We start from the raw sequence: 24127 nt of genomic DNA, 5'->3' as shown, positions 1-24127 counted from the left end.
CGAGCTCGGGATGCGCCCTTCCAAGTCTGCAGGTGAGACCGCGGGGTGCCCGGCAGGTGGGCGGGGACTGGGCAGGGGGGCTCCCCGGGCTTGGGTGGTGGCTTGCGTGTCCTCGGGGTAAAATGAGGAGCCGAGCTAGAGGGAGAGGCAGTACTTGTGTGGGTGCATAGTGCTGCGCCGCCCCCGCCGCCCATTCTTTGTTCACTATCCTGATATGAAAACTTGTCCTGGCTTTCCTGCCTGAGCTTTGCGTCACAGTGGAGGATTAGGTTTCTTAAAAGCCTGTTGATGGCCTCTCACTTTAAAGCTTGTTCCGGGCCTTTGTGTAATTAAAGGGATTCTGCCGATTGTGGAAGGGCTGTTGAGGGGCCCGGAGCCATAAGTGAAGCTCTGCTTGCAAGTATCCTGGAAGAAGGGACGTCAGAGGGGCAGTTGTGCGGGCGCTCGGCCCGGCCTCAGAGGGGAGGTACCTGGGAGTCACAGTGATCCAAGACCTCCCAGCCTGGTGTGTGTTTTGGAAATGGGAACAGTTGTCTGCGCGAGACACACCCTCCCAGCGGACAAATGCCCGATTCGGTTTCTGTCCAAAAGTTGATCGGTACGGTAAAACCCTCCAGAGGCATGTTTCACATCATGGAAGCCGTTAGGGAAATAATTTAAAATAACATATCTGCCATCCAAGAAACTCCTGTCCACAATTGTAGAAGAGAACTAAACAGCTTCATTGTTGAGTAAGCACAAACTAGATTGTCTCAAGCATCACGGGCAATTTGCTAATGGGATAGCAAGAAGAATTCTAATTCCTTTAAGTGTAGCTGGACAGATAGAACCGATTTCGTATTACGTACGTGTTCTCAAGATAAAAACTAATTTGTCCTTAAGTAAGATGACTTGACAGTACCATTCACTACATGTAGTTTATCCTAAATTTACTGGTAATTGGGGTGGTTGTTATCTAATTGCCTTTATCCAGAGGAAAAGTAAAAATGTCTTTATGATGTGGAACCAGGTGCCCAGGCTAAAAACTCACAGAGCTGGGGAGATTGGGGCTCTATCTTCCTGGAAGAGTAGGTTTCAAAGTGTAGGCTTTCTTCAAACAGTAGGCTCCAAAGCTTTTAAGAAAGACTTTCTTGGGCTGTAAAACTGGCCAAGTGCTTATTTCGCTTTTAAAAAGATTTACATTTGTATCAAAAGAAACAGGAAAAGGAGTTTTGTTTTGTTCTCAGACAGGAACTCGGTCTGTCACCCAGGCTCGGTGCAGTGGCGCAATCACAGCCTCCACCTCCCTGGGCTCCTCCCACCTGAGCCCCGTAAGTAACTAGGACTACAGGCGCACACCACCACACCTGGCTAATTTTTGTATTTTTTTAAGAGACAGGTTTTCACCGTGTTGTTGCCCACGCTGGTTTGAACTTGGCTCAAGCAGTCCTCCTGCCTAAGCATCCCGAAGTGCTGTAATTACAGGATGGAGCCTCCTCACCTGGCCAACAAAGGATTTGTAATTACAAGTTTGCATGAGGGACTGCTTTAAGGAAAAGGGAGTGGAAGGGGAAGGTCTCTTTCACTTTTGGCACTAGGTATAATTCAGCTTTTTTTTTTTTTTTTTTTTTTTTAAGATTTGTATTTACTCTTACTGTATTAGTCCATTTTCTGTTGCTTATAATAGAATACCTGAAACTGGGTAATTTATTAAGAAAGGAATTTATTTCTTAGAGTTATGGAAGCTGAGAAGTCCAAGATTGAGGGGCCGTAGCTGGTATGGACCTTCTTGTTGTGGCATAGGGCATCCCAAGGCCAGAGGGGCAAGTGTGTTAACATGCTGACTCAGGTCTCTTGTTCTTATAAAGCCACCAGTCCTGCTCATTAATCCATGATTATGATTATTAATCCATAATTAATGGATTAATTCATTCATGAGGACAGACCCCTCATGATGCAATCACCTCTTAAAGGCCTTACCTCTCAATACTGCCACATTGGGAATTAAGTTTCAACATGAGTTTTGCAAGAGACATTCAAATCATAGCATTTACAAAGCCTAATTTGTTGTCTTTCCCATGTCAGAAGTATTTTTGTATAAGTACATTGGGAAGGTGTCCTAGACTCAGATATCTTCTCAGTTTTACTGACTCAACCTGACGAATGTGGACAAAGTCTTTTAAACTTAAATTTACCAGTTCCCATAATCATCATTATCTTAGGTAAGGCAGCTTAAAAAATAATTTGCTCACAGTCCCTTCTTCCTGAAGCTACACCTTTATCACTGAAGAAGACTTAAGAAATGCTCATTTCATCATCGATATGGTTTGGATTTGTGTCCCCACCCAAATCTTTTTTTTTTTTGAGAAAGAGTCCTACTCTGTCACCCAGGCTGGAGTGCAGTGGTATGATCTCAGTTCACTGCAACCGCTGCCTCCCGGGTTCAAGTGATTCTCTTGCCTCAGCCTCCGGAGTAGCTGATATTACAGGTGCACACCACGTGCCTGGCTAATTTTTTTTGTATTTTTAGTAGAGACACGTTTTCACCATGTTGGCAAAGTGATATGCCTGCCTTAGCCTCCCAAAGTGCTGGAATTATAGGCATCAGCCACCGTGCCCAGCTCAAATCTTATCTTGAATTGTAATCCCATAATCCCTACATCGTGGGAGGGACGCAGTGGGAGGTAATTGAATCATGGGGGCAGTTCCCCCGCCCCATGCTGTTCTCATGATAGTGAGTTCTCAGGATATCTGATGGTTTTATGTGGGGCTTCCCCCTTTGTTCCGCACTCCTCTTTCCTGCTGCCTATGAAGAAGGAAGTGTTTGCTTCCCCTTGCACCATGATTGTAAGTTTCCTGAGGCCTCCCCACCCATGTGGAACTGTGAATCAATTAAACTTCTTTCCTTTATAAATTACCCAATCTTGGGCAGTTCTTCATAGCAGCATGAGAATGGACTAATACAGTCATCATCACGCTTAGATTTCAGAAGATGATCTTTTCTTTGTTTTTGAGGCAGAGTCTCGCTCTGCCCAGGTTGGAGTGCAGTGGCAATCTTGTCTTTGTTTTAAACTCACACCTCTAATCCCTTTGGGAGGCTGAAGTGGAAGGATCGCTTGAGCCCAGAGTTCAAAACCAGCCTGGGCAACATAGTGAAACCCCTAATTTAATACAAAAATTAGCCAGGCATTGTAGTGTACACCTGAAGTCCCAACTGCTCAGGAGGCTGTTGTGGGAGAATCCCTTGAGCCCAGGAGGTCAAGGCTGCAGTGAACTGTGATTGTGCCACTGCTCTCCAGCTTGAGCAAAAGAGCAAGACTCTATCTTAAAAAATAAAATAAAGGCCAGGCGCGGTGGCTCAAGCCTGTAATCCCAGCGCTTTGGGAGGCCGAGACGGGCGGATCACGAGGTCAGGAAATGGAGACCATCCTGGCTAACACGGTGAAACCCCGTCTCTACTAAAAAAGTACAAAAAACTAGCTGGGCGAGGTGGCGGGCGCCTATAGTCCCAGCTACTCGGGAGGCTGAGGCAGGAGAATGGCATAAACCCGGGAGGCGGAGCTTACAGTGAGCTGAGATCTGGCCACTGCACTGCAGCCTGGGCGACAGAGCAAGACTCCTTCTCAAAAAATAAATAAATAAAATAAAATAAAATAAAAATAATTTTTGTACTAACATGGTTTGAGAGCATTGAAAAAGATGGAAACAGTCCCAATTCATCCAACAGTCTAATGCCAAAACTTGACAAGGATAGTATGAAAAAGTATAAATCTGTCTCAACTACAAATAAAGATATAAAATCTTAAAATATTAGCAAATCAAATCTATCAAGGGATTAAAGTAATAACATACCAAGGCCAAATGGACATGGAAGGAGGAGTCATATTAGAAAAAGGAAAAGCCACATGATGACCTCATAGTAAAAAGGCATTAAAATATTATTTCTTTCCATAGCCAAAGACTCTGAACAAAAAGAAAGGAAAAAAAATTGTATCATTTCTGATAAAAACTTGCAGCAAGTTAGGAATAAATAGAAAGAAATGTTCTTAAGTTAATGAAGTGCATCCATCAAAACCCGAAAGCAAATATTATATTTAATAGACACACTGTTATCCTATTAAAGACATCCTTATTAAACTCAAGAACAAGACAACAGTGTCTGCTCTCACAGCTATTATTCAACATTCTTCTGGAGTCATAACTTGATAAGAAAAAAGCAACATGTATAAACATTAGAAAGGAGGCAGAATTATAATTGTAGGAGGCATAATGATTTACTTGGAAAAATCCAAGAGAATTAACTAACTACTAGAAGCAATGAGTTTATAGAATATCTTGAGTACAAGTCAATATACCCAGACCAATAACTTCTTGTATACATGCAGTAACAACTTAAAACTTTAGTTGAAAAGATTTTAACAGAATGAGACCCTGTTTCAAAAAATACATATCATTCATGATAGCTGTAAACACTTTAAAAATTAGGAATTCACTTTAAAAACTAGGAATTCTGTAGTGAGAAGATAATTTTACTGAAGGGCCTAAGACTACATAAACAGACATACTGTGTTCACAGTTGGAAAGATTCTGAACCATGACAGTTATCTTGAAATTTGTCTTGCTGTGTTATAATGTGGTAGTTACTTTTCATTCCCTTTGAGAATTGTAATTTCTCCTTGATTTACTGGAGGAGACAACGACACTGAGCCTTTCTTTCACAATCTTGTTGGCACAAAGCTAGATGGGAAGTAGAACACATGGTGTTTGACTGCCTCACCTGTGTAATAGTAGTCCAAAAACTCACCAGTGGAAGAGCTGAGTATTTGATGATCACCCTCCTGTAAAATTTATTTGGAGTTTTAAGTTTTACATTTCTTTACTAAAAAGCAATACATGGTTTTTGTTTTGTTTTGTTTTTTTGTTTTGAGATGGAGTCTTCCTCTGTCACCCAAGCTGGAGTACAGTGGTGCGATCTCGGCTCACTGCAACCTCTGCCTCCCAGGTTCAAGCGATGCTCCTGCCTCAGCCACCTGAGTAGCTGGGACAGCAGGCATGTGCCACCACTCCTGGCTAATTTTGTACTTTTAGTAGAGACGGGGCTTCACCATGTTGGCCAGGCTGGTCTCGAACTCCTGACTTCAAGTTATCTGCCTGCCTTGGCCTCCCAAAATGCTGGGATTACAAGTGTGAGCCACCGTGCCAGGCCAATATATGGTTATTATTAGAAATTCAAACAGAATTTACAAAGTTAAAATATAGGCTCATTATTATTATTCTTATCATTATTATTCTATATTTTTTGAGACGGAGTCTTGCTCTGTGGCCCAGGCTGGAGTGCAGTGACGCGATCTCGGCTCACTGCAACCTTTGCCACCTGGATTCAAGCAATTCTCCTACCTCAGTCTCCCGAGTAGCTGAGATTACAGGCACGTGCCACCATGTCTGGCTAATTTTTGTATTTTTAGTAGAGACAGGGTTTCAGCATCTTGGCCAGCCTGGTCTTGAACTCCTGACCTCGTGATCCACCCATCTCAGGCTCCCAAAGTGCTGGGATTACAGGCGTGAGCCACTGCACCTGGCTAGGCTCATTTTTTTTAATATACTAGGAGGAATAATGGTTGGGGGGAATAAGTAATGTAGGAGTAAAAAGATCTGGATTCTAAAGCCACTTTTGCTATTAATCGACTCTGTGTCCCATTTAGGCACTTTAAATATTCTAGGTACAAAAGTGCTTTGAGGTAGGCACTATTAACTCCCACTTAGCAGATGAGTAAACTGAAGCTGAGAGAGCCTAAGTCTCTTACCTGGTAAGTAGCTTATTTGGGAATTTGAACTAAACAACCTGGCTCCATAGCCTTGCCTTACTTTTAACTACCACACTGTGCCTCTTCCCACCAAGTGAAAGTTCTATGATATAACACCATGAAATTTTACTTTCAGTGATTTAATCCCTAGAGAAATTTTAAATGGCTATTTATAAAGAATTTATACATCTATAAGCTTTTTCGTTTTTTTCTTTCTTTCTTTTTTTTTAAAAAAAAAAACAAAAAAACAAAAAACAACAGGGTTTCACTTCTGTCACGCAAGCTGGAGTGCAGTGGGGGAATCTTGGCTTACTGCAACCTTCGCCTCCCAGGCTCAAGCAATTTTCCTGCCTCAGCCTCCCAAGTACCTGGGATTACAAGGCATCCTCCACCACGCCTGGCTAATTTTTTTCTATTTTTAGTGGAGATGGGGTTTCCCCATCTCTGAGGCCAGGCTGGTCTCAAACTCCTAAGTTCAAGTGATCCGCCCGCCTGAGCCTCCAACGTGCTGGGATCACAGGCATGAGCCACCGCACCCAGTCTGTAAGCTTTTTAAAAATGACTTTATGAGATAACATGTAACAAAGTAGTATGATTTTGAAATATCTCAAATACGGATGAGTTAAATTTATCACATTTCTGCCATGCATGTGCACATGTATGTATGCGTGTGTATATGAAATCATACAACTTCAGGGCTATGTAGGAAACTCTGGAGCCAGTTACAGTATTAAGCAAACCCTTTTATTTACAGATGAGAAAACTGAGACCCCAAAAAATAGTAAGTGACTTACTTGTAACTTTGATTTTTCATTTCTCTGGTTTCTGCTTCTAGCTACTGCTGTGATTTTAGGCAGATCCTTGAACAATCCTGGCAACAGTTTCTTCCTGTGTAAAATGAGAGGTTTGAATGAACTCCAAATTCTTTCCATTCTGAAAAGCTGTGTTTTTATCATTCTTTCCTTTATCTTTTCAAGTATTCTTGGGGTGAAACCCTGTTTTATAAGGCGTTAATGAGGCCGACAGTGGATTCAAAAGTAAAAGGTCTCGATTAAGACTTGGTAGTGAGAATATTCTGGCTTCGTAGCCGTGACATTTTCTTAACATTTCTTATTTGACTTCCTCAGGGCATCACATATTATATATTACATATCACATATTGTTTCCCATACATAATCTATACTTGTCCCTTTATTTTGTTTATTTATTTTTTGCGTGTGATTCTTCTTTAAGCAATATACTTAGTTATTTTATGTTACATGTTTATTGGAATAATACATGTTTATTGGAAAAAAAAAAACAGTACTGTTGAGTACAGGGTAGAAAATAAAAGTCCTTCATAATCCCACTACCCAAAGATAACCACTTTTAACATTTTTATTTACTTATTTTTTTTTTTTTTTTAATAGAGACAGGGTCTCGTTATGTTGTACAGACTGGTCTCGAACCACTGGCCTCAAGTGATTCTCCTGCCTCCCAAAGTGCTGGGATACAGAGATGAGCTACTATGCCCAGCCTAACAATTTCGTGTGTTTTTTCTTAAAAAAACACAGATTTGAGATCATGTAGCACCTATTGTTGTGTAACCTCCTCCTCACCCTATGCTTTCCCCTCCCCCCAACCACCCCAGTAAGAGTGTTATAAAATGGCTTCTGTTATTCCTGTGGTGATTTCTGTAAAGAGGACTTTTTTTAAGGTACAGCCATAAGTTCTGAACATCATTGAGCAGATCCAGCATTTGGCTATCCTAGCTCTTCCTCAGAATGTCAGCTTTTCTTTTGTCATCACCACCAGCAGGACTATTCTAGTATCCTAGTCAACATGCCTTGTTGTATAAATCAAACAAAAATGCTACACTAGCAAAAAGATTGGTTTACTCCCATAGCTTTCCTTCTATCTGATGTGCTCAGAAAAGATCTCCTTAACGCAAATCATATTTCCTAATTAATCTGTTTAGAGGGAAGTGTTCCATTGGATGGGTGTGCCTGGTTTTTAAAAGGAGAAACAGAAAATATTATCAGCATTTGAGGTATATAGTGTTTGCATGAAGTGTCTTACTAACAGCCATATGCCAAGTGACCATTGGCTAATTTCTTGGTATCTATAAGCCTACATTTCCCAGCTGTAAATTGAGAGTAGTACAGTATCTTCTTCCTAAGGATGTAAAGTGCTTGATACTGTGCCTGCCATTACAAGTAGGTATTCGATATTGTTTTTAAAATTTAAAAAAACAGACTGGGCACAGTGGCTCATACTGTTATCCCACCACTTTGGGAGGCCAAGGCAGGAGGACTGCTTGAGGTTAGAAGTTTGAGACCAACCTGGGCAACATAGTGAGACCCCATCTGTACAAAAAATTTTAGACATTAACCAGACGTGGTGCATGTGCTAGGACCACAGGTCCTACCTACTTGGGAAGCTGAGGCGGGAAGACCACTTGAGCCCAGGAAATCAAGGTTGTAGTGAGCCATGATCATGCCACCGCACTCCAGCCTGGGTGACAGAGTGAGAGCCTGTCTCAAAAATAATCTCGGGGCCGGGCGCGGTGGCTCAAGCCTGTAATCCCAGCACTTTGGGAGGCCGAGACGGGTGGATCACGAGGTCAGGAGATTGAGACCATCCTGGCTAACACGGTGAAACCCCATCTCTACTAAAAAATACAAAAAACTAGCCGGGTGAGGTGGCGGGCGCCTGTAGTCCCAGCTACTTGGGAGGCTGAGGCAGGAGAATGGCGTAAACACGGGAGGCGGAGCTTGCAGTGAGCTGAGATCCGGCCACTGCACCCCAGCCTGGGCAACAGAGCAAGACTCTGTCTCAAAAAAAAAAAAAAAAAAAACTCATATTGATTTTAGATTAACTTCAAATAACTTTCTTCTTATGCAGAAGACTTAACTGATGGTTCATACGATGATGTTCTAAATGCTGCACAACTTCAGAAACTCCTTTACCTGCTGGAGTCGACTGAGGATCCTGTAATTATTGAAAGAGCTTTGATTACTTTGGGTAACAATGCAGCCTTTTCAGTTAACCAAGTAAGTACCTCAACTCAGCAAGCAGGCTCTTTCCATTCTTACACACTAGTAGTAATTGTGACCCTGAATAAATTACTTAACCTCTCAGAGCTTCAATTTTCTCATCTGTGCAATGTGGCTACTTATACTTAAAACATGTTTACTTCTGAAAAACACAGCCTAATAATAATATGATTATTAATGTGATTGTAGATCCCTATGAAGTTGGTCACTGGCATCACATTCGTAAGTATATCTGATGAACATTTAGCATTTCATGGCCTTCTAAATTATTTAAAATTTAGCAGTGCTTCAGTAAAACAATAAATGCATCTAACATTTAAGTACATACTTTAAATTATATATAGGTCTGAGTATGATTCTGATGCAGGTGGTCCCTGGAGCACACTCTGATAACCACTAATCAGTGTAAATGGCTCCTGCAAATGGAGACTGAAAACTAAGACTAAAGAGCTTAATTTGAACATGTCCTTCTTCCTACTCTTTCTGACAACCGTCCAGCATGAGAAAATAGTTAAAAAAAAAAAATTGTAATTGTTTTCAGCTAATGCCCTTTGTTAACATTGTCATAAGTACAAAATTATTTTGAATTTATTGTATTTTTAGCCCAGCTTTCTCCAGAATGGCAAGGTTTACTGTAAAGCTCTATAGATGTATAGAGAAGTAGAGAATCTTTGTGTATTACCTACTCTTTCAGTTATAAATGACAGAATTCACCTTAAATTATTTTAAGCTTTAAAGGGAAAATATTGAGCTCAGCTAACTTAGACAGCAAAGAATAGCAGATTTCAGATACAACTGAGTCCAGTTCAAGGTCGCAGAAAGAGTTACCAGAGTTCTCTCTTTCTCTACCTCTTGGCTTTGCTTATGGCCGCTCAATTTTATGTATTGGTCTTTATCTTTCTGGCCACAAAGTGGTTTTCTTCACAAGGGTTGAAAGAAAGCCACTAGCCTCTCTAAGCCTTCATCTCTGTAGCTCATGATCCAAAAGGTACAGTTGTTCTTCTAGGATCCAGTGCTCTTTGGATCAGTCTCTGGGGCAATCTCTGGATCAATCAAGGGACCATCGCCCATGTTTATGAAGCCTGGTTCACATGAGCAGCCTACAGCTAAGTAGCAGGGATGGCTGTGAATACAAGTGAACAACAATCCCAGCAGGGATTGTGTGGAACAAAGGAGATGCCACATCTGCCCCCGTGGAAAGAGGGCCACTAGACAAGCAAAAACAATAGCTAGTGATTAATGTGTTAGCCTACCTTTAAAGGAGTATTTCTGATGGCATAATTTTGTATTCCCCTAAAATAAGTTGCAGTCAGAGTAGGCCAGTACCCCCTGGAGAAGAAGTACTTTCTTGAGGAGCAGGGGTCAGTGCCCACACCATCAATTGTAGTACCTTAATCTGCTTTAACAGTACAGTTTAAAAAAAAAAAAACCTTTCTAGTAACTGCAAGTCCTTTAAAAGAACTTGAAATTGTAAAGGGAAAGTTTATTTCTCTTTTAATGCTAAGATCACCCTTAACGGTAAAATGGAGTATTGAGCTATTTGTAAAAAGTAGATAAATGATGGCAATCTTTTTCTTTTTTCCTGCTAGAATAGCATGTCTTGACTTGACAAGAATCATTTTTAGCATGTTTTTCTTACAAGAATTAAAGCAGTTTATTTCTTTCAATGTTTAGGCAAAGGTACGTGGTAACATATTATTGCAACTACCTATAAGAACTCCCAGATTATTTTTCCTCTGAATATTTGGGTACCATTTCTCTTCTTTTTTTTTTTTTCTTTTTTTTGTGGCAGTGTCTCACTCTGTTGCCCGGGCTAGATTGCAGTGGCGCAGTCTTGGCTCACTGTAACCTCCTCCCAGGTTCAAGCGATTCTCCTGCCTTAACCGCCCCAGTAGTGGGATTACAGGTACCAGCCACCACGCCTGGCTAATTTTTGTATCTCTAGTGGAGATGGGATTTCACCATGTTGGCCAGGCTGGTCTCGACTTCCTGAACTCAAGCGATCCGCTCACCTCGGCCTCCCAAAGTGCTGGGATTACAGGTGTGAGCCACCACGCCTGGCCCTGGGTACCATTTTTCAAACTGTGTGGAATCTGATTCTGCAAGATACCAGTGCGTTCCCACCATTTCCACTGCTGAAAAATGACCCTCTTTTTGTGTATAGTTCATAGACATACTATCATCAACACACACCTCTTCAAGATTCCCAATGCACATGAACATATTAAACATGCTTACTCTTGTTATACTTAGATTTTCCTAAACTTATATAACCATGGGAAACCACCCCCCCCCTTATTTTGATGGAACATCTCTTAACATTTTGAGGGATTCGTGTTTCAAATAATACATGTTAGCAAAACACTACTGTAGTATTCTAAATTAAAACACTAACTTTAGTATTCTAAATTGTAACACTTTTCCAGTTTTGCCTATAATGGAGAAGTCATATAACTCATCTCAAAGAAAAATAATTTTATTTGTAAGTTGCTTCAAGATCGCTATAGTACCTCTGTAAATTTTTATTGTATTTCTCAACACTGTAGTTTAAGTAATTATATATCTTAATTTTGTTTTCAATGGATTTTCTTTACCTATAAAAGTATGGGTAGTGAGATTTTTTTTAAATCTGAATTAAATATTTGTATATGGGAAAGATATTTCCAAAAAGCCATTAATTTTTAATTGTATTTGTGGATGCGAAGAATTCAGTGAACGGAGATGCGTACTGAAGTCCCAGTCCTGTTTTGTTTTGTTTTGTTTTTCCCTCATAGGCTATTATTCGTGAATTGGGTGGTATTCCAATTGTTGGAAACAAAATCAACCATTCCAACCAGAGTATTAAAGAGAAAGCTTTAAATGCACTAAATAACCTGAGTGTGAATGTTGAAAATCAAATCAAGATAAAGGTAAGTTGACTGAAAATCCCAAATATATAAGGTTTTCTATAAATAAAAGAAAAAATAACAAAAACATGAGTAATGAAACTTCAGTAGACTATCCTTTGTAATTTTACAGCCAAGGATTACCTTTAGAGGAATGGAGAATAAGACAAAAGAGGGAGGGACCTGAACTGGCCAATAAGAGGTACAATAAAACTTTTGTTTCAGTAAAATAATGCTTGTTTATTCTACAGGTTATCCTCTACTTTACATCAGGCACAGGCACTGGTGACAGTAATAGCCTTAAGGCTATAGGCACCAACCAAATAGTGAATGTAGTTGGCTGAAAGTTGGGACAAGACTTCGTGCCAACTAGAACTAGAACTAGTATTACAAGACATTCATTCAGAGAGCATATCCAGTGCTACATATTCATAAATATGGTTGTTAATGCATATAGTTTGGCTAGTTTTGCCTTTGAAATTAAGTGTACTATATGAGTGTATTGGAAAACGTTAAGTCACTGTATGCTTTAGCTCTTTCAGTGGATGAGGCAAATGTGCAAATAGATTAAACTGACTTTTACAGAATAACTGTTCCTTTATGTCATTGTATGGGGAGAAATCCTTCATTTTAGGATTCACATGCTAACCTGCGTTACTGACATTGCTTTAATGCTTTTTTCAAAAATGTTATTTATAAGGCAGTTAACCTGTTAAAAAAAATAGTTAATTTGGTAAATGCTAACAGTTAAAACACTTCAGCCATGGCATATATAGCCAGAACCCAGTGATACCCCTCAGTCATAGAAAAGAGCAGTTTTCTGTTCATTACTGAAACAGGACTCCCACGTTCAAACCAGAAATTGTCATTCAACAGAACAAATCAGGTCAAGACAATCACAAAACAAGAGACAGGAGGATGTGCTCATGTGAAGAAAAAAACAACAAATAACCAAACTTTATTTCCTTGGACATAATATTGATGGCAAGATTTGTAAGAGTTAATCTCTGTATTTAGTTTAGATAAAAACTTTCAGCCCAGAACACTGTTAGGCAGTAACTGTGAGGAGCTATGCAGAAGTGATGAGAGGCAAGTACTATCTAGACTAGAAAATTTGATTTTCTACAGAATTACAGATTACTATGCTATGAAGCAAAAGCAGACCATTCTTAATGTGTCAAATTGGTAAGCTTATTAATTTCAATAAAAATATATGACCCCCATCACACAAACAGGTAACTCTAAATCTGCTTGGAAAATCTGATCAGTCAAGAAGTATTACCAGTTTGGAGACTATGTACCAAGTGTCATATGAAAGATAAGGTTGCTGTCCTCACAGAATATATGGTGTCATTGACAATCAATTAGAACATCCAATGAAGTGGATATTCTAATATTTGGGAAAATATTGGAAAACTAGCAAAGTGCCCTGGAAATTATATATTCTTGCCCTTCCACAAGACTTAAAGATCCAGATGAGATTAGTTTGGAATAGGGGTTTTTTTTTAGTCCAGAAAATCTTTAAAGTCCAATACAGTTATGGCTAATCAGATACAAAAGAACCTTTATAAAGGTAAGTAGGATTGGACATCCTTGGAAACTGAGAACCTTATTTTGAATTATTATGTTTTAATCAAAGGTATAGAATTAATCAAGTATCAGTTAAGAATTTCTGGAATGCACCCCAATGCCAAAAAACCACTAGCGTGCTCTTTTGTACTATGAAGATTTCTTGATTTGAAATAGAAGGTAAAAAATATATTGCCAGCCATAAAATAAATTGTACTGTACTTCCTCAGTTCTCCAAAGGAAAATCTTACTTTTTTCACATAAGAAACTCACTGGATCAAATGAATGTTAATTAAACAAAAGATTGTGTAAGTAAAACTGGGCAAAAGACAACCTCTGAAATCCATGAAAGAATTAATCATCAAAAGAGAAGAATCATTTTTACAGTAGCCCCATTGCCGTAAGAGATATTTTTGTGAGCCTGGGCGGCCTCTCCAACATATAGTGAGAACCCATTACAAGTTTCAGCCAACCAATTTCCATTCCAGCTTGATAGGCTGCTGCAAATTGCTGAGATTCCTCCTTGGTTGGGGAAAAATAGAGTAACGACAATTTTACTAGACTTTTTTGCCATAGTGTCCCGTGGGTTTATTTCAATAGTACCACTGTTGCCAACACCTATTACTCATCTTCCATATGACATACAATTCACAGCTTTACTAAGATTTATATTAGCTATTATTTCAATAATCACATCAGTTCCTTTCTTACCACACATTTCTTAATTTTATCAACATAATTAACTTCTTCGTAATTAAACACTTTGTGGGCTCCATTGTGCAAAAGTATTTTGTCCCTCTCAATACCAACTGGGCCCCAAACCTTTAAGGCATAAACTCTAACCATTTGGCATGTTGCTACTCCAGCAACTCCACTAGCCCCATGAACCAGAACCCAGTCTCCAGATTTCATACAGACACTGTGAATCAGAGCTCTATATGCAGTAACATATGGGATACCAATGGCAGCATTTTGTTTAAAAGTCCAGTTTTTCAGGCAGTTTGTAAACAGTGTGATCTGCTACAGGAGCATACTCCACATGGCTCCCAGAGATTGTGCCGGTAGTGAAAACTGTCACTTTTCTTGAAAGTAGATGCATTCCCTCCAACAGCTTCCATTACCCCAGTTACATCTGAGCCAGCAGTATAGAATAAGGTGGTTTTCTATTATAAATGCCATAGTAAATGTATGTCTCCACAGGGTTGACACCACATGCATGAACCTTGATTACACCTAATGGTCTTTTGGAATTGGTACTGCAACATCTGACTGAGTTTCAGGACTTCTGGTCTACCAAATTCAAACACTCTAATAGCTCTCATCAGCTTCTGTTCAGTTGCCGTGGTCATCTAGATAAAAGCTCTAGAGTAGGAATCAAAATCTGCAAGAGCTTCTTCATATGCCACTGAAGGAGGGTGGCCAGGCTGCTTCTAACTTTTGCAGCCAGCAAGACTTTTGGAGTTGGGGTTCAGTTTAAGGGTGCTAAAGGAACCAGGTCAGGGTCAGATAATGTCAGCAGAAAAATGCAATATTAGGAAATTATGTTATTTCAATTCAATATTTATCAAACTCCTGCTTTGTGGTGCAAATGAGCATGACGCAACTCTTGTTCTAAGAAAGGTGGAAGGAAGGATAAGGCAAGTTCTTAAATAATTGTAAGTCAAGGCAGAACATAATGAAGTCCTTTAAGGAAAAATGTAAGTAAAACATTATTGAGTACATAGAAAGGAGAGATTTGATCCAAAAGTTTCTGTAAGAGGTGGAGTCTGACCTGGCTCTTGAGAATGTTACTCTACAGGTAGAATTGGGGAAGGAGAGAATTCCAAGAGAACAGAACAAGATGAGGTGGACACAGCTACAGGAATAACTAAGCTGTCCCTTTGGTAAACTTGTTATTAGAATTGAAATGGTCAGAAGATTCAGATATAATAAGGTTGTAAACAGTCCACACATTTTAGGAAATGCTTTGAAAGACATCAGCTTCTTACAGAAATATATGATTTATAAAGAGCTAAAGAAATGCCCTGTTTTTAAAGGATGGATGTATAATTAAATTGTAACCCAAGAGAACCAGTTGACTTTCACATGTAAATGACAGCCAGGTGTGGTGGCTCACACCTGTAATCCCAACACTTTGGGAGCCAAAACAGGAGATTGCTGGAGGCCAGGAGTTCAAGACCAGTCTGGGCAACATAGACCCCATTTATTTGTTTTGGGAGTCTCACTCATGTTGCCCATGCTGGAGTGCAGTGGTGCAACCTCAGCTCACTACCACCCCTGCCTCCTGGGTTCAAGAAACCTGCCTCAGCCTTCTGAGTAGCTGGGATTACAGGTGCCCACCACCATGCCTGTAATTTTTTGTATTTTTAATAGATACGGGGTTTCACCATGTTGGCCAGACTAGGTGGGACCCTATTTCTAAAAAAAAAAAAAAAAAAATTTATTAGCTGGGCATAGTGGCATGCACCTGTAGTCCCAGCTACTCAGGAGACTGAGACAGGGGAATTTGAGGCTGCAGTGAGCTGTTATCATGCCACTGCACTTCAGCCTGGGTGACAGAGTGAGATCCTGTCTCTAAAAATAAATGTAATTTAGATCTTGAAACCAGATTAAAAGTTTAATCTCTCTTTGCTTTACTGCCATTTAGTTTCTATGGTAACATGGATACATTTGGGGTTTTTAAAAAATTAATAATTGTTTATGGGACAATTGCTAACTTCTTACCACTTCAAATTAGGAAAATTTTCTTAGCAGTTAGAACTTTTGGTGGAGTTCAGATTTGCTTACGTGAATAGCAGTTATCTGTAAAACATCATTTTTTTAAGCTAGAAATCTCATGGCCAGGCTAGACATGGTGGTGCACACCTGTAATCCTAGCACTTTGGGAGGCTGAGGCAGGCGGATTGCTTGAGCTCAACAGTTTGAGACCAGCCTGGGCAACATGGTGAAACCCTGTATCTACAAAGAATACAAAAATTAGCTGGGCATGGTGGCTCACGCCTGTAGTCCCAGCTACTCTGGAGACTGAGGCAGGAGGATCACTTGAGCCTGGGAGGTCAAGGCTGTAGTGAGCGGAGTTTGTGCCACTGCAGCCTGTGCGGCAGTGAGACCCTGTCCCCCCGAAAAAAAGAAAGCTCATGGCCAGACACAGAAAATAGAGTTTCAGAAAAGTTTCCATCACACTGAGTTTAGTTCTGTGATATATGATACAGGAGTACTACAGCATTGCATTACTTTTTACCAGTGATAGTTAACAATATTATGAAGGGGTGAATTACATATATATATACACACACCTAGGTAAATAAGAACCTTAGGCCAAGTATAATTTTGTTCTGCTTACTTTTGATAGGATTAATTCTAGGGAAAGATTCTGTTTCACGTTATCCTCCCATTCTTTACTTCAGAAATGATGTAGCTCTCTAGACACTACTGCTAAGGTACTTACCGTGACACAAAATGGCCTCTCATCTTCCCTGATCCTAGTGTGCACAGACCAGTTGAAACAGAAAGGTGGACTAAGCTGGGAGGCCTCCAGCCAGGGAGAAGCCACTGCTGTTAAGAGCATGATCTCTGGGCTTGGCTATTGCATCCCCACCTGCTGTCTGACATTGCGCAGGGGACCCGAGCTCCTCAAAGACTTAAAAGTCCTTGTCTGCAAGAAAGCTGTAATGGTGTAACACCCACCTCATTAGAGTTGTCTTCAGGATTAAGTGAGGAGTATTTGTAAAATGCTAAGCACTGTGCCTGGAATTACCAAAGGAAGCTTTTAAAAAGTCAACAACATTTGAGGGTCAGATAGAAATGTCATATTTTTTGAGGAGTCAGTTCCATCCTGAGCAGTAGCCTTACTCCACTGTGCAGAAAAGTGACTGTTCAGTAGAAAAATTTTGGAGATTCTAAGATGCTCATATTCCTCCCCTGCTTTCAGATATACATCAATCAAGTCTGTGAGGATGTCTTCTCTGGTCCTCTGAACTCTGCTGTGCAGCTGGCCGGACTGAGATTGTTGACAAACATGACTGTTACCAATGACCACCAGCACATGCTTCACAATTACATTACAGACCTGTTCCAGGTATTACTTACTGGAAATGGAAACACGAAGGTATGAAGAGCTATTGTGTCAAGCTTATTAACATTGAAATCGTATTTGCAGGCCACCTATCTTAAGTTAATGTGCCTCAAAGAAGAGGAAGATTTATTAAAAACTCACATGGGCCCAAGAAAGTATATTTAGTCCCAAATACTCCATTGCGAAATTAACTTGTGAAGATCATCTGTTGTTTCACTTATCAGCAGATTCATGTTCATTTGGTTTTCTCAGAAGCTAGCTTTCCCCCCACCAAATATAGGAACATTGTGATTAAAAGGAGTCTTTGAATAATAGTAGTGGTTAGTTGAGTATTTTACTTACCTTGGGGTTCACAAATCATTTTTTTGATTCAGTTATTTGTTGAAAAATATTTCTAAAACAACTTTTAAGTTGTAGTAAATGAAGTGAATTGAATGAATGAAAGATGTCTCAGTGCTTCACTCTGTCCAGTTAGGTTGATATAAGAGGCAACAGATATTGAGCTGAATTAAGTAGGACCTTAGGAGATGCCCTATAAAAAGATTCTTGAGTAAATCTCTCATATTAGCGTGCATTCTTATCAATTGCCATTTTTCAAGAAAAAGTAGCATAAAAATAGATTGTAGGCTAATTAAAAGTTCTGGTAAGTTGGGTTGATTGTTCATCAAGGCTTTTTACCATGTTGCTCTGTGTTCTCTGGAACAGTTGAGAGACAAATGCATAAGCATTTTAGAAAGACCAAATGTGAAGCCATACTCCAAATATTCAACATCACTGCAGTTATTTTTGAGGTTATCAAGATGTTACAGGAGAGTTTTACTGTAGTCTTGCTTTTATGTTTCCAAGGTGTTTGTACGTGGACTTTTCTCTTTTCCAGTAGCCAGACTTGTTTGGATCTGGTCCAAGATGTACCAAAGGTATTGAAAATTAAATGTAAGAGTCTTACAGCAATATTGCACCATTCCCGGGCAGTTTCCAACATGCATCAACATCTCTGTCTCCAGTGGAGCAAGATAACTTACAGCCCCTGAACCCCTGTGGAAACTCCTTCCCTCTTTACTCTTATGTTGTTGCCTCTGTAGGAGAAATCTCTCCTCTGCCTGACTCTGCAGCTGCTTTACCCAGAACCTCAGGAGGAACTCTGAGTTCAGAGTCAGGCTGAGTTCAGCCAGGCGAGTCTGGCCTTGGGGCTGTATATATCTGTCTCAGACATGGTCTGCATTTTCATGTATTTTTTGATTTTTTAAAAGATGACCCACACCACAATAGTATGTTCTATTTTTGTTTTGTTGTGTTGTGTTTTTCCATTACATTGCTAGTACAGTATTTCTAGGATAGAAAATTTGCTTTCTTGGTCTGCCTTGGAACATAGCCACCAATTACAACATTGATTTTCCATAAAAATTGAGTTTAAAGTTCTAACTTGCAAATAAACTTTTGGATAGTCATCCATTTGTTAGTGGGAAAGTATGTCTGATTTAGGTATTTTCTTAGTAAATAACCACTAAAATGAATTTTAAAATATCTTACTTTGCTTAAGTCAGGGATCTCACTGTACTGTGATAACCTTTTGGGTACACCACTGATTGATAACCAAATGCAGATAGCGGAGGATTAACATAAATAAACTGTGTGCTTGTTACATCCGCAATGAAAACGAAACTAATGGTTTAAAATGTCCTAGTGTCACCACAAGATGGTGCATGTGATGAGGAAAAAAAAAAACATGTCAATATGGTTTCAAATCAAAATCTGTATATTTGTTTAATCTGTAGTTGTACTCTAACTGTATATGTGTGTGTGTGTGTGTGTGTATGTATATATACATATATTTCTCATATTTAACTCCTTTCTACAAAGAGTAGCAACATCAGATTTTAATACAGGGTACCAAATAGCTATTGCTGTTGCTATTCCCTGGTTGTATACCTGCCTTCATTGACTATTAGTAGGTCTCAGATTTTGACTTCATCCAGGCTTATTTCATAAGTTCAGAACCATCCTATTTCATACCTCTTCTTCCTATTTTTCTAATTGAAACTTCATTGACATTGGAACCAGGTGTTTTGTTTTTTTTTTTCTAACACTTATTCCTAGTGTTGCTGACGGCGAGTCAGGCCAGATGAGATCTGATAGTGACCTCCACGGAGTGCACTAAAGAAGGGTCAGAAGTCTCCTTTACTCTTTCACTCCCAGAGACCTTAATTTATTAAGAGCATCTGTTTGAAAAAGACAATCTCTGCATATTCAAGAAATGTTACCAGTGGTCACTGCTGAGGATTGGAAGGGGCCAATAGCATGGTGGCTTTTGTTTTTACCTTGTTCTCTTTTTCATTACTTAAAATTTTTGTTATGACCAAGTAGTAATTTTCTAAAAATAAAGAAATATTTGATAAAAACAGTAAAATTAAGCAAAGTATTATGTTATCCTCAAATAAATTGGTATCTACAACATGATCAAAGGAATTGTGAGTACACAGGATATATGCATAAAGATCAAAAAGAAAATACCAAAACTTTTCTCTTTTTTGACACAGAATCTCACTCTGTTGCCCAGGCTAGATTGCAGTGGCATGATCTCTGCTCACTGCGGCCTTGAGCTCCCAGGCTCAAGCAATCCTCCTACCTCAGCCTCCCGAATAACTGGGACTTCAGTCACATGCTACCACGCCTGGCTGATTTTTGTATTTTTTGTAGAGACGAGGTTTTGCCGTGTTGCCCACGTTGCTCTTGAACTCCTGAGCTCAAGTTATCTGCCCACCTTGGCCTCCCAAAGTGCTGGGAATGCAAGCATGCACCACCACACCTGGCCGAAAATACCGAAACTTAACCGTGATCATTTCTAGTTATGTAAATATGGGTAAATTTTCTTTTTCTTTGTGCTTTTCTATTTTTTTTTAAAGTGCTATGGTAAACATCTGTTGCCTTTGTAATAAAAAATTTTTGCAAAATAATATCCAGGTTCCTTCCCAGCTCTAGTGAAGAGCACATTTGTCACATTTCCCTGAGTTAGTACCCCCGCTCTGTGCTCCTTGTTTTAGTTCCAGGTGTCTTGTGGAAAGTATGGTTTCACATGGCCTTTGTTTTTAAAAAGAGGCGTTCTATTTGAGTCTTTTTATTACTGACTTTTCAGTTATAAGTGATAAGAATGCTGATATTTTAGCTAGTCAGCCATTAAATAACATTTATTTGCTTATTATTTATATCATTGCTGGGCATGGTGGCTCATGCCTATAATCCTAGTTACTTTGGGAGACCAAAGTGCGAGGATTCCTTGAGGCCAGAAGTTCAAGACCAGCCTCAGCAATATAGTGAGACCCCATCTCAATCAACCCACCCATCAATCAGTTTTTATCACTGTGCTTTTTTATATGATTGTAAAACACTTTCACATTAAAAGATAGCCTCAAAGATTCATAGTAGCTTACTAAAAGGGGCCATATTGTTATTTATTTAGTCTTGGTAACCAAACAGTTCCAGAATTTTTATACTTTAAGTAGAAATGAGCTTTGAGAGTTTTTTTGTTGTTGTTTTAAAGATTATATTTCTTTCTTTCTTTTTTGTGGGGGGTGAAGATGGGGTCTCAGGGTCTCACTATGTTGCCCAGGCTGGAGTGCAGTGGCTGTTCACAGGCACAATCAGCTTGAATTTGAACATCCTTGAACTTGAACATCATTAAGGTTGGAAAGCTCAAACGATCCTCCCACCTGAGCTTCCCAAGTACCTAGGACTATAGGCCGTGTCGACACCACCATGCCTGGCCATGCTTCACTTAACAGTAATCATAATAAAGATCGTGTATTTAACAGATGTTAAGCTTACCATCTGTTCGGATGTGCATGTGAGTTGGGGGTAGATTGTGAAGACATTTGCAATATTCTATCTCCCTAACATTATAATTGGGAAAAAATAGGTTTAAATAACACTGTGATAGAAAACCTCTATCTCTGATAGGTTCTCTAAGAGTAGTGCAGGATATTTGCAGTATACTCTGTATCTCCCTAACGGTGTAATTGGAAAAGTGAGGTTTAAATAACACTGCTCTGTGATAGGTTCTCTAAGACTGGTGCCAAGTGTTATAAGAGTTCACAGTGAGACGTTTAAAGTAGAATGAATAGAGAAGGTTTCCTGGAGTAGAGAGAATTTGAGCCAGGCCTGGAAGACATGGTAAGAGAAAGCATGCCTGAGAGAGAAAATTCATGCTTGCCACTCTGAGATAAGCCAGTATCATCTTCTTTCAGGTGCAAGTTTTGAAACTGCTTTTGAATTTGTCTGAAAATCCAGCCATGACAGAAGGACTTCTTCATGCCCAAGTAAATAGCTTATATGTTTATTTTGTAAATATATACATATATAAATTTGAGCAGACAGATCTGGAAAGATTTAACCTAAAATGTTAACAGGGATTCTTTCTGAGGAGCAGTATTAAAGAATTTTTAAAATTCGTTTTGTATATATGAATTTCCTAAATTTTTTGCAATGAGTCTATTTTACTTACTTTTGAAAAACATTTTTAAAAATTCACCCTAGCAACAATAAATTATAACTTTTTTCTCTACCCAATTTTGGGTACAATTGTGCCATTCCATCTTTTATACTGGACCTGTTTGTGTTTACATGTATCTTAGTATCCACTGAAACAGCAGTACTGAGTCCCCAGCATACGCTAGACTCTAGATGAGACACACCAGTGAGCACAGCATGACATGGTACATGTCCTCATGAAGCTTACAGTCTAGTGGAGAAACAAAAATATATAACAAGTGAACAAGGTAATTAAAAGCTGTGATAAGTGGTCTGAATGCTGGGCTAGAATGGAGCTTAACTCCTGTAGAAAAGGAACCATCATATTCATCTGCTCATCCCTGTTCCCCACCCAGCTCTGCGCCCTCTAGTGTATGGGCACTAAATGTTTGATGAAATAATGAGTTCCCATGAAAACCATATGACAGATCTTAAAAAAGAAAAATGGTTGTTTTTCCCAAATAACCACACTCTAAAATTACAAGGAAATTGTATTTTTCCAGCTAAAACACTCCCTTTTTTCCATTAGTATACAGCGTGGGGATACATAAGGTTTTATACATCTAAGTTATGCAATTTTGGGTTAATTTTCTATGACAAAATTTTTAAAATGTGAGATATTCACATTTTAAATGTGAATTTAAAAATTTTATATGTGAGTTATTCAATGCAATTTTAAGATGTTAAAATATACGTGAAAAATGTTTTCATATATTATTAATACAAAATAATACTCATTGTTTCCTATTTCAGGTGGATTCATCATTCCTTTCCCTTTATGACAGCCACGTAGCAAAGGAGATTCTTCTTCGAGTACTTACACTATTTCAGAATATAAATAACTGCCTCAAAATAGAAGGCCATTTAGCTGTGCAGCCTACTTTCACTGAAGGTTCACTGTTTTTCCTGTTACATGGAGAAGAATGTGCCCAGAAAATAAAAGCTTTAGTTGACCACCATGATGCAGAGGTGAAGGAAAAGGTTTTAACAATAATACCGAAAATCTGATTGGTCATATTTTTCCAAAGAGTAATGCAGTCTGGATGTAAACGTATTTTCTATTTTCCTTGTAAGGGGATTCTTCCAGCTGCTGAATTTAAACAGTAAATATCGCATTTCATCATTAACACAGCTATAACTTGCCATGCTTCTAGATTTATTTTGGACTGTTTTGATACCGAGTATAAGAGCTTGTACTGAAACCGTTTCTTTCTTTTTATTTTGCTATTTGCAAATACTTGTTATTTTCCCTATATGAAGTGGCAGTAACCTTTTTCACATTTAAGCTACCCTTCTATTTTTTGAAGTGATTTGCAGTTACTCATCTGAGACAGCATCAGTATTTGACTAAATCGTTGCTTCAGAACTATCATAGCTTGTTCTTTTAGTAGCAGTGAAATCCTAAGTTCTTGAGGCCACTCACCTGCCAACCTGACCATACTGCTTTCAAAAGTCTTTTCTCGTCAGTATAATCTATTTTGGTCACTTCTAGTCAGTGAAAAATGTAAACTTTTAGGAGAGAATGTTTCCTAGGACTCAGCCACTCCCCTTCACTGTTCAATATGTAAAGTAAGTTATATATAAAATAGTGGGATCAATCACAATGTCCATCTTTAGACAGTTGGTTAAATAAATTTTCTGGTCTTGGAAAAGAATGATGGAGGCCAGGCACAGTGGCTCATGCCTGTAATCCCAGCACTTTGGGAGGCTGAGGCGGGCAGATCACCTGAGGTCAGGAGTTTGGGACTAGCCTGACCAATACGGAGAAACCCCGTCTCTACTAAGAATACAAAATTAGCTGGGCATGGTGGCGCATGCCTGTTAATCCCAGCTACTTGGGAGGCTGAGGCAGGAGAATCACTTGAATCCAGGAGGCAGAGGTTGCAGTGAGCTGAGATCGCACCATTGCACTCCAGCCTGGGCAACAAGAGCAAAACAGTGTCTCAAAAAAAAAGAATGATGGAACTCTGAATGTGCTTAAGTGGAAAGCTATCTATGAAATATGGTGGTTTTTTTAAAAAACACAAATTATAGAATATGGGATCGTGTGTGTGTGTGTGTGTGTGTGTGTGTGTGTGTGTGTGTGTTTAAATGAAAAATGCTTATGTATTGACAAAACACTTCTAGAATGATACCCAAACTCTTGTAGTGGGAGTGGGGAATGCCTTCTACATACACACTGTTCTACTGTTTGAATTTTTTACTATGAGCCCAAATTATAAAATCTTTTTTTAATAAAGAGGAAAAAAATCACTC

The 24127-nt window shown here is 39.2% G+C and overlaps 1 protein-coding gene across 2 annotated transcripts; it reads left to right on the top strand.

Annotated features, from left to right (window-relative positions):
- The first annotated feature begins 6 nt into the window (after positions 1-6).
- Positions 7-24124, top strand: ARMC10 (armadillo repeat containing 10). Of its 2 annotated transcripts, XM_011985247.1 has the most exons (6): positions 7-32; positions 8667-8815; positions 11593-11727; positions 17204-17380; positions 21589-21660; positions 22625-24123. In XM_011985247.1, exons 1-6 carry the CDS (start codon positions 11-13, stop codon positions 22877-22879), a joined length of 810 nt encoding a protein of 269 aa, XP_011840637.1. In that variant the 5' UTR covers positions 7-10; the 3' UTR covers positions 22880-24123. The 2 variants fall into 2 exon arrangements, with proteins under 2 accessions (XP_011840637.1, XP_011840647.1); XM_011985257.1 differs by lacking the exon at positions 21589-21660 and having other exon boundaries at positions 22625-24124.
- The last annotated feature ends 3 nt before the right edge of the window (positions 24125-24127 follow it).

This window comes from Mandrillus leucophaeus, unplaced genomic scaffold (assembly GCF_000951045.1).
Source record: "Mandrillus leucophaeus isolate KB7577 unplaced genomic scaffold, Mleu.le_1.0 Scaffold1068, whole genome shotgun sequence".
Lineage (NCBI taxonomy): Eukaryota > Metazoa > Chordata > Mammalia > Primates > Cercopithecidae > Mandrillus > Mandrillus leucophaeus.
The sequence above is the reverse complement of the archived record's forward strand: the minus strand, read 5'-3'. Positions and strand labels throughout refer to the sequence as shown.

Excerpts from the sequence above, each read along its gene's own strand:
- ARMC10 (XM_011985247.1), top strand. The coding sequence starts at position 11 with ATGCGCCCTTCCAAGTCTGCAG. Across the intron at positions 33-8,666 it reads GCGCCCTTCCAAGTCTGCAG|AAGACTTAACTGATGGTTCA; the intron begins GTGAGACCGCGG and ends CTTCTTATGCAG. Across the intron at positions 11,728-17,203 it reads AAAATCAAATCAAGATAAAG|ATATACATCAATCAAGTCTG; the intron begins GTAAGTTGACTG and ends CCCTGCTTTCAG.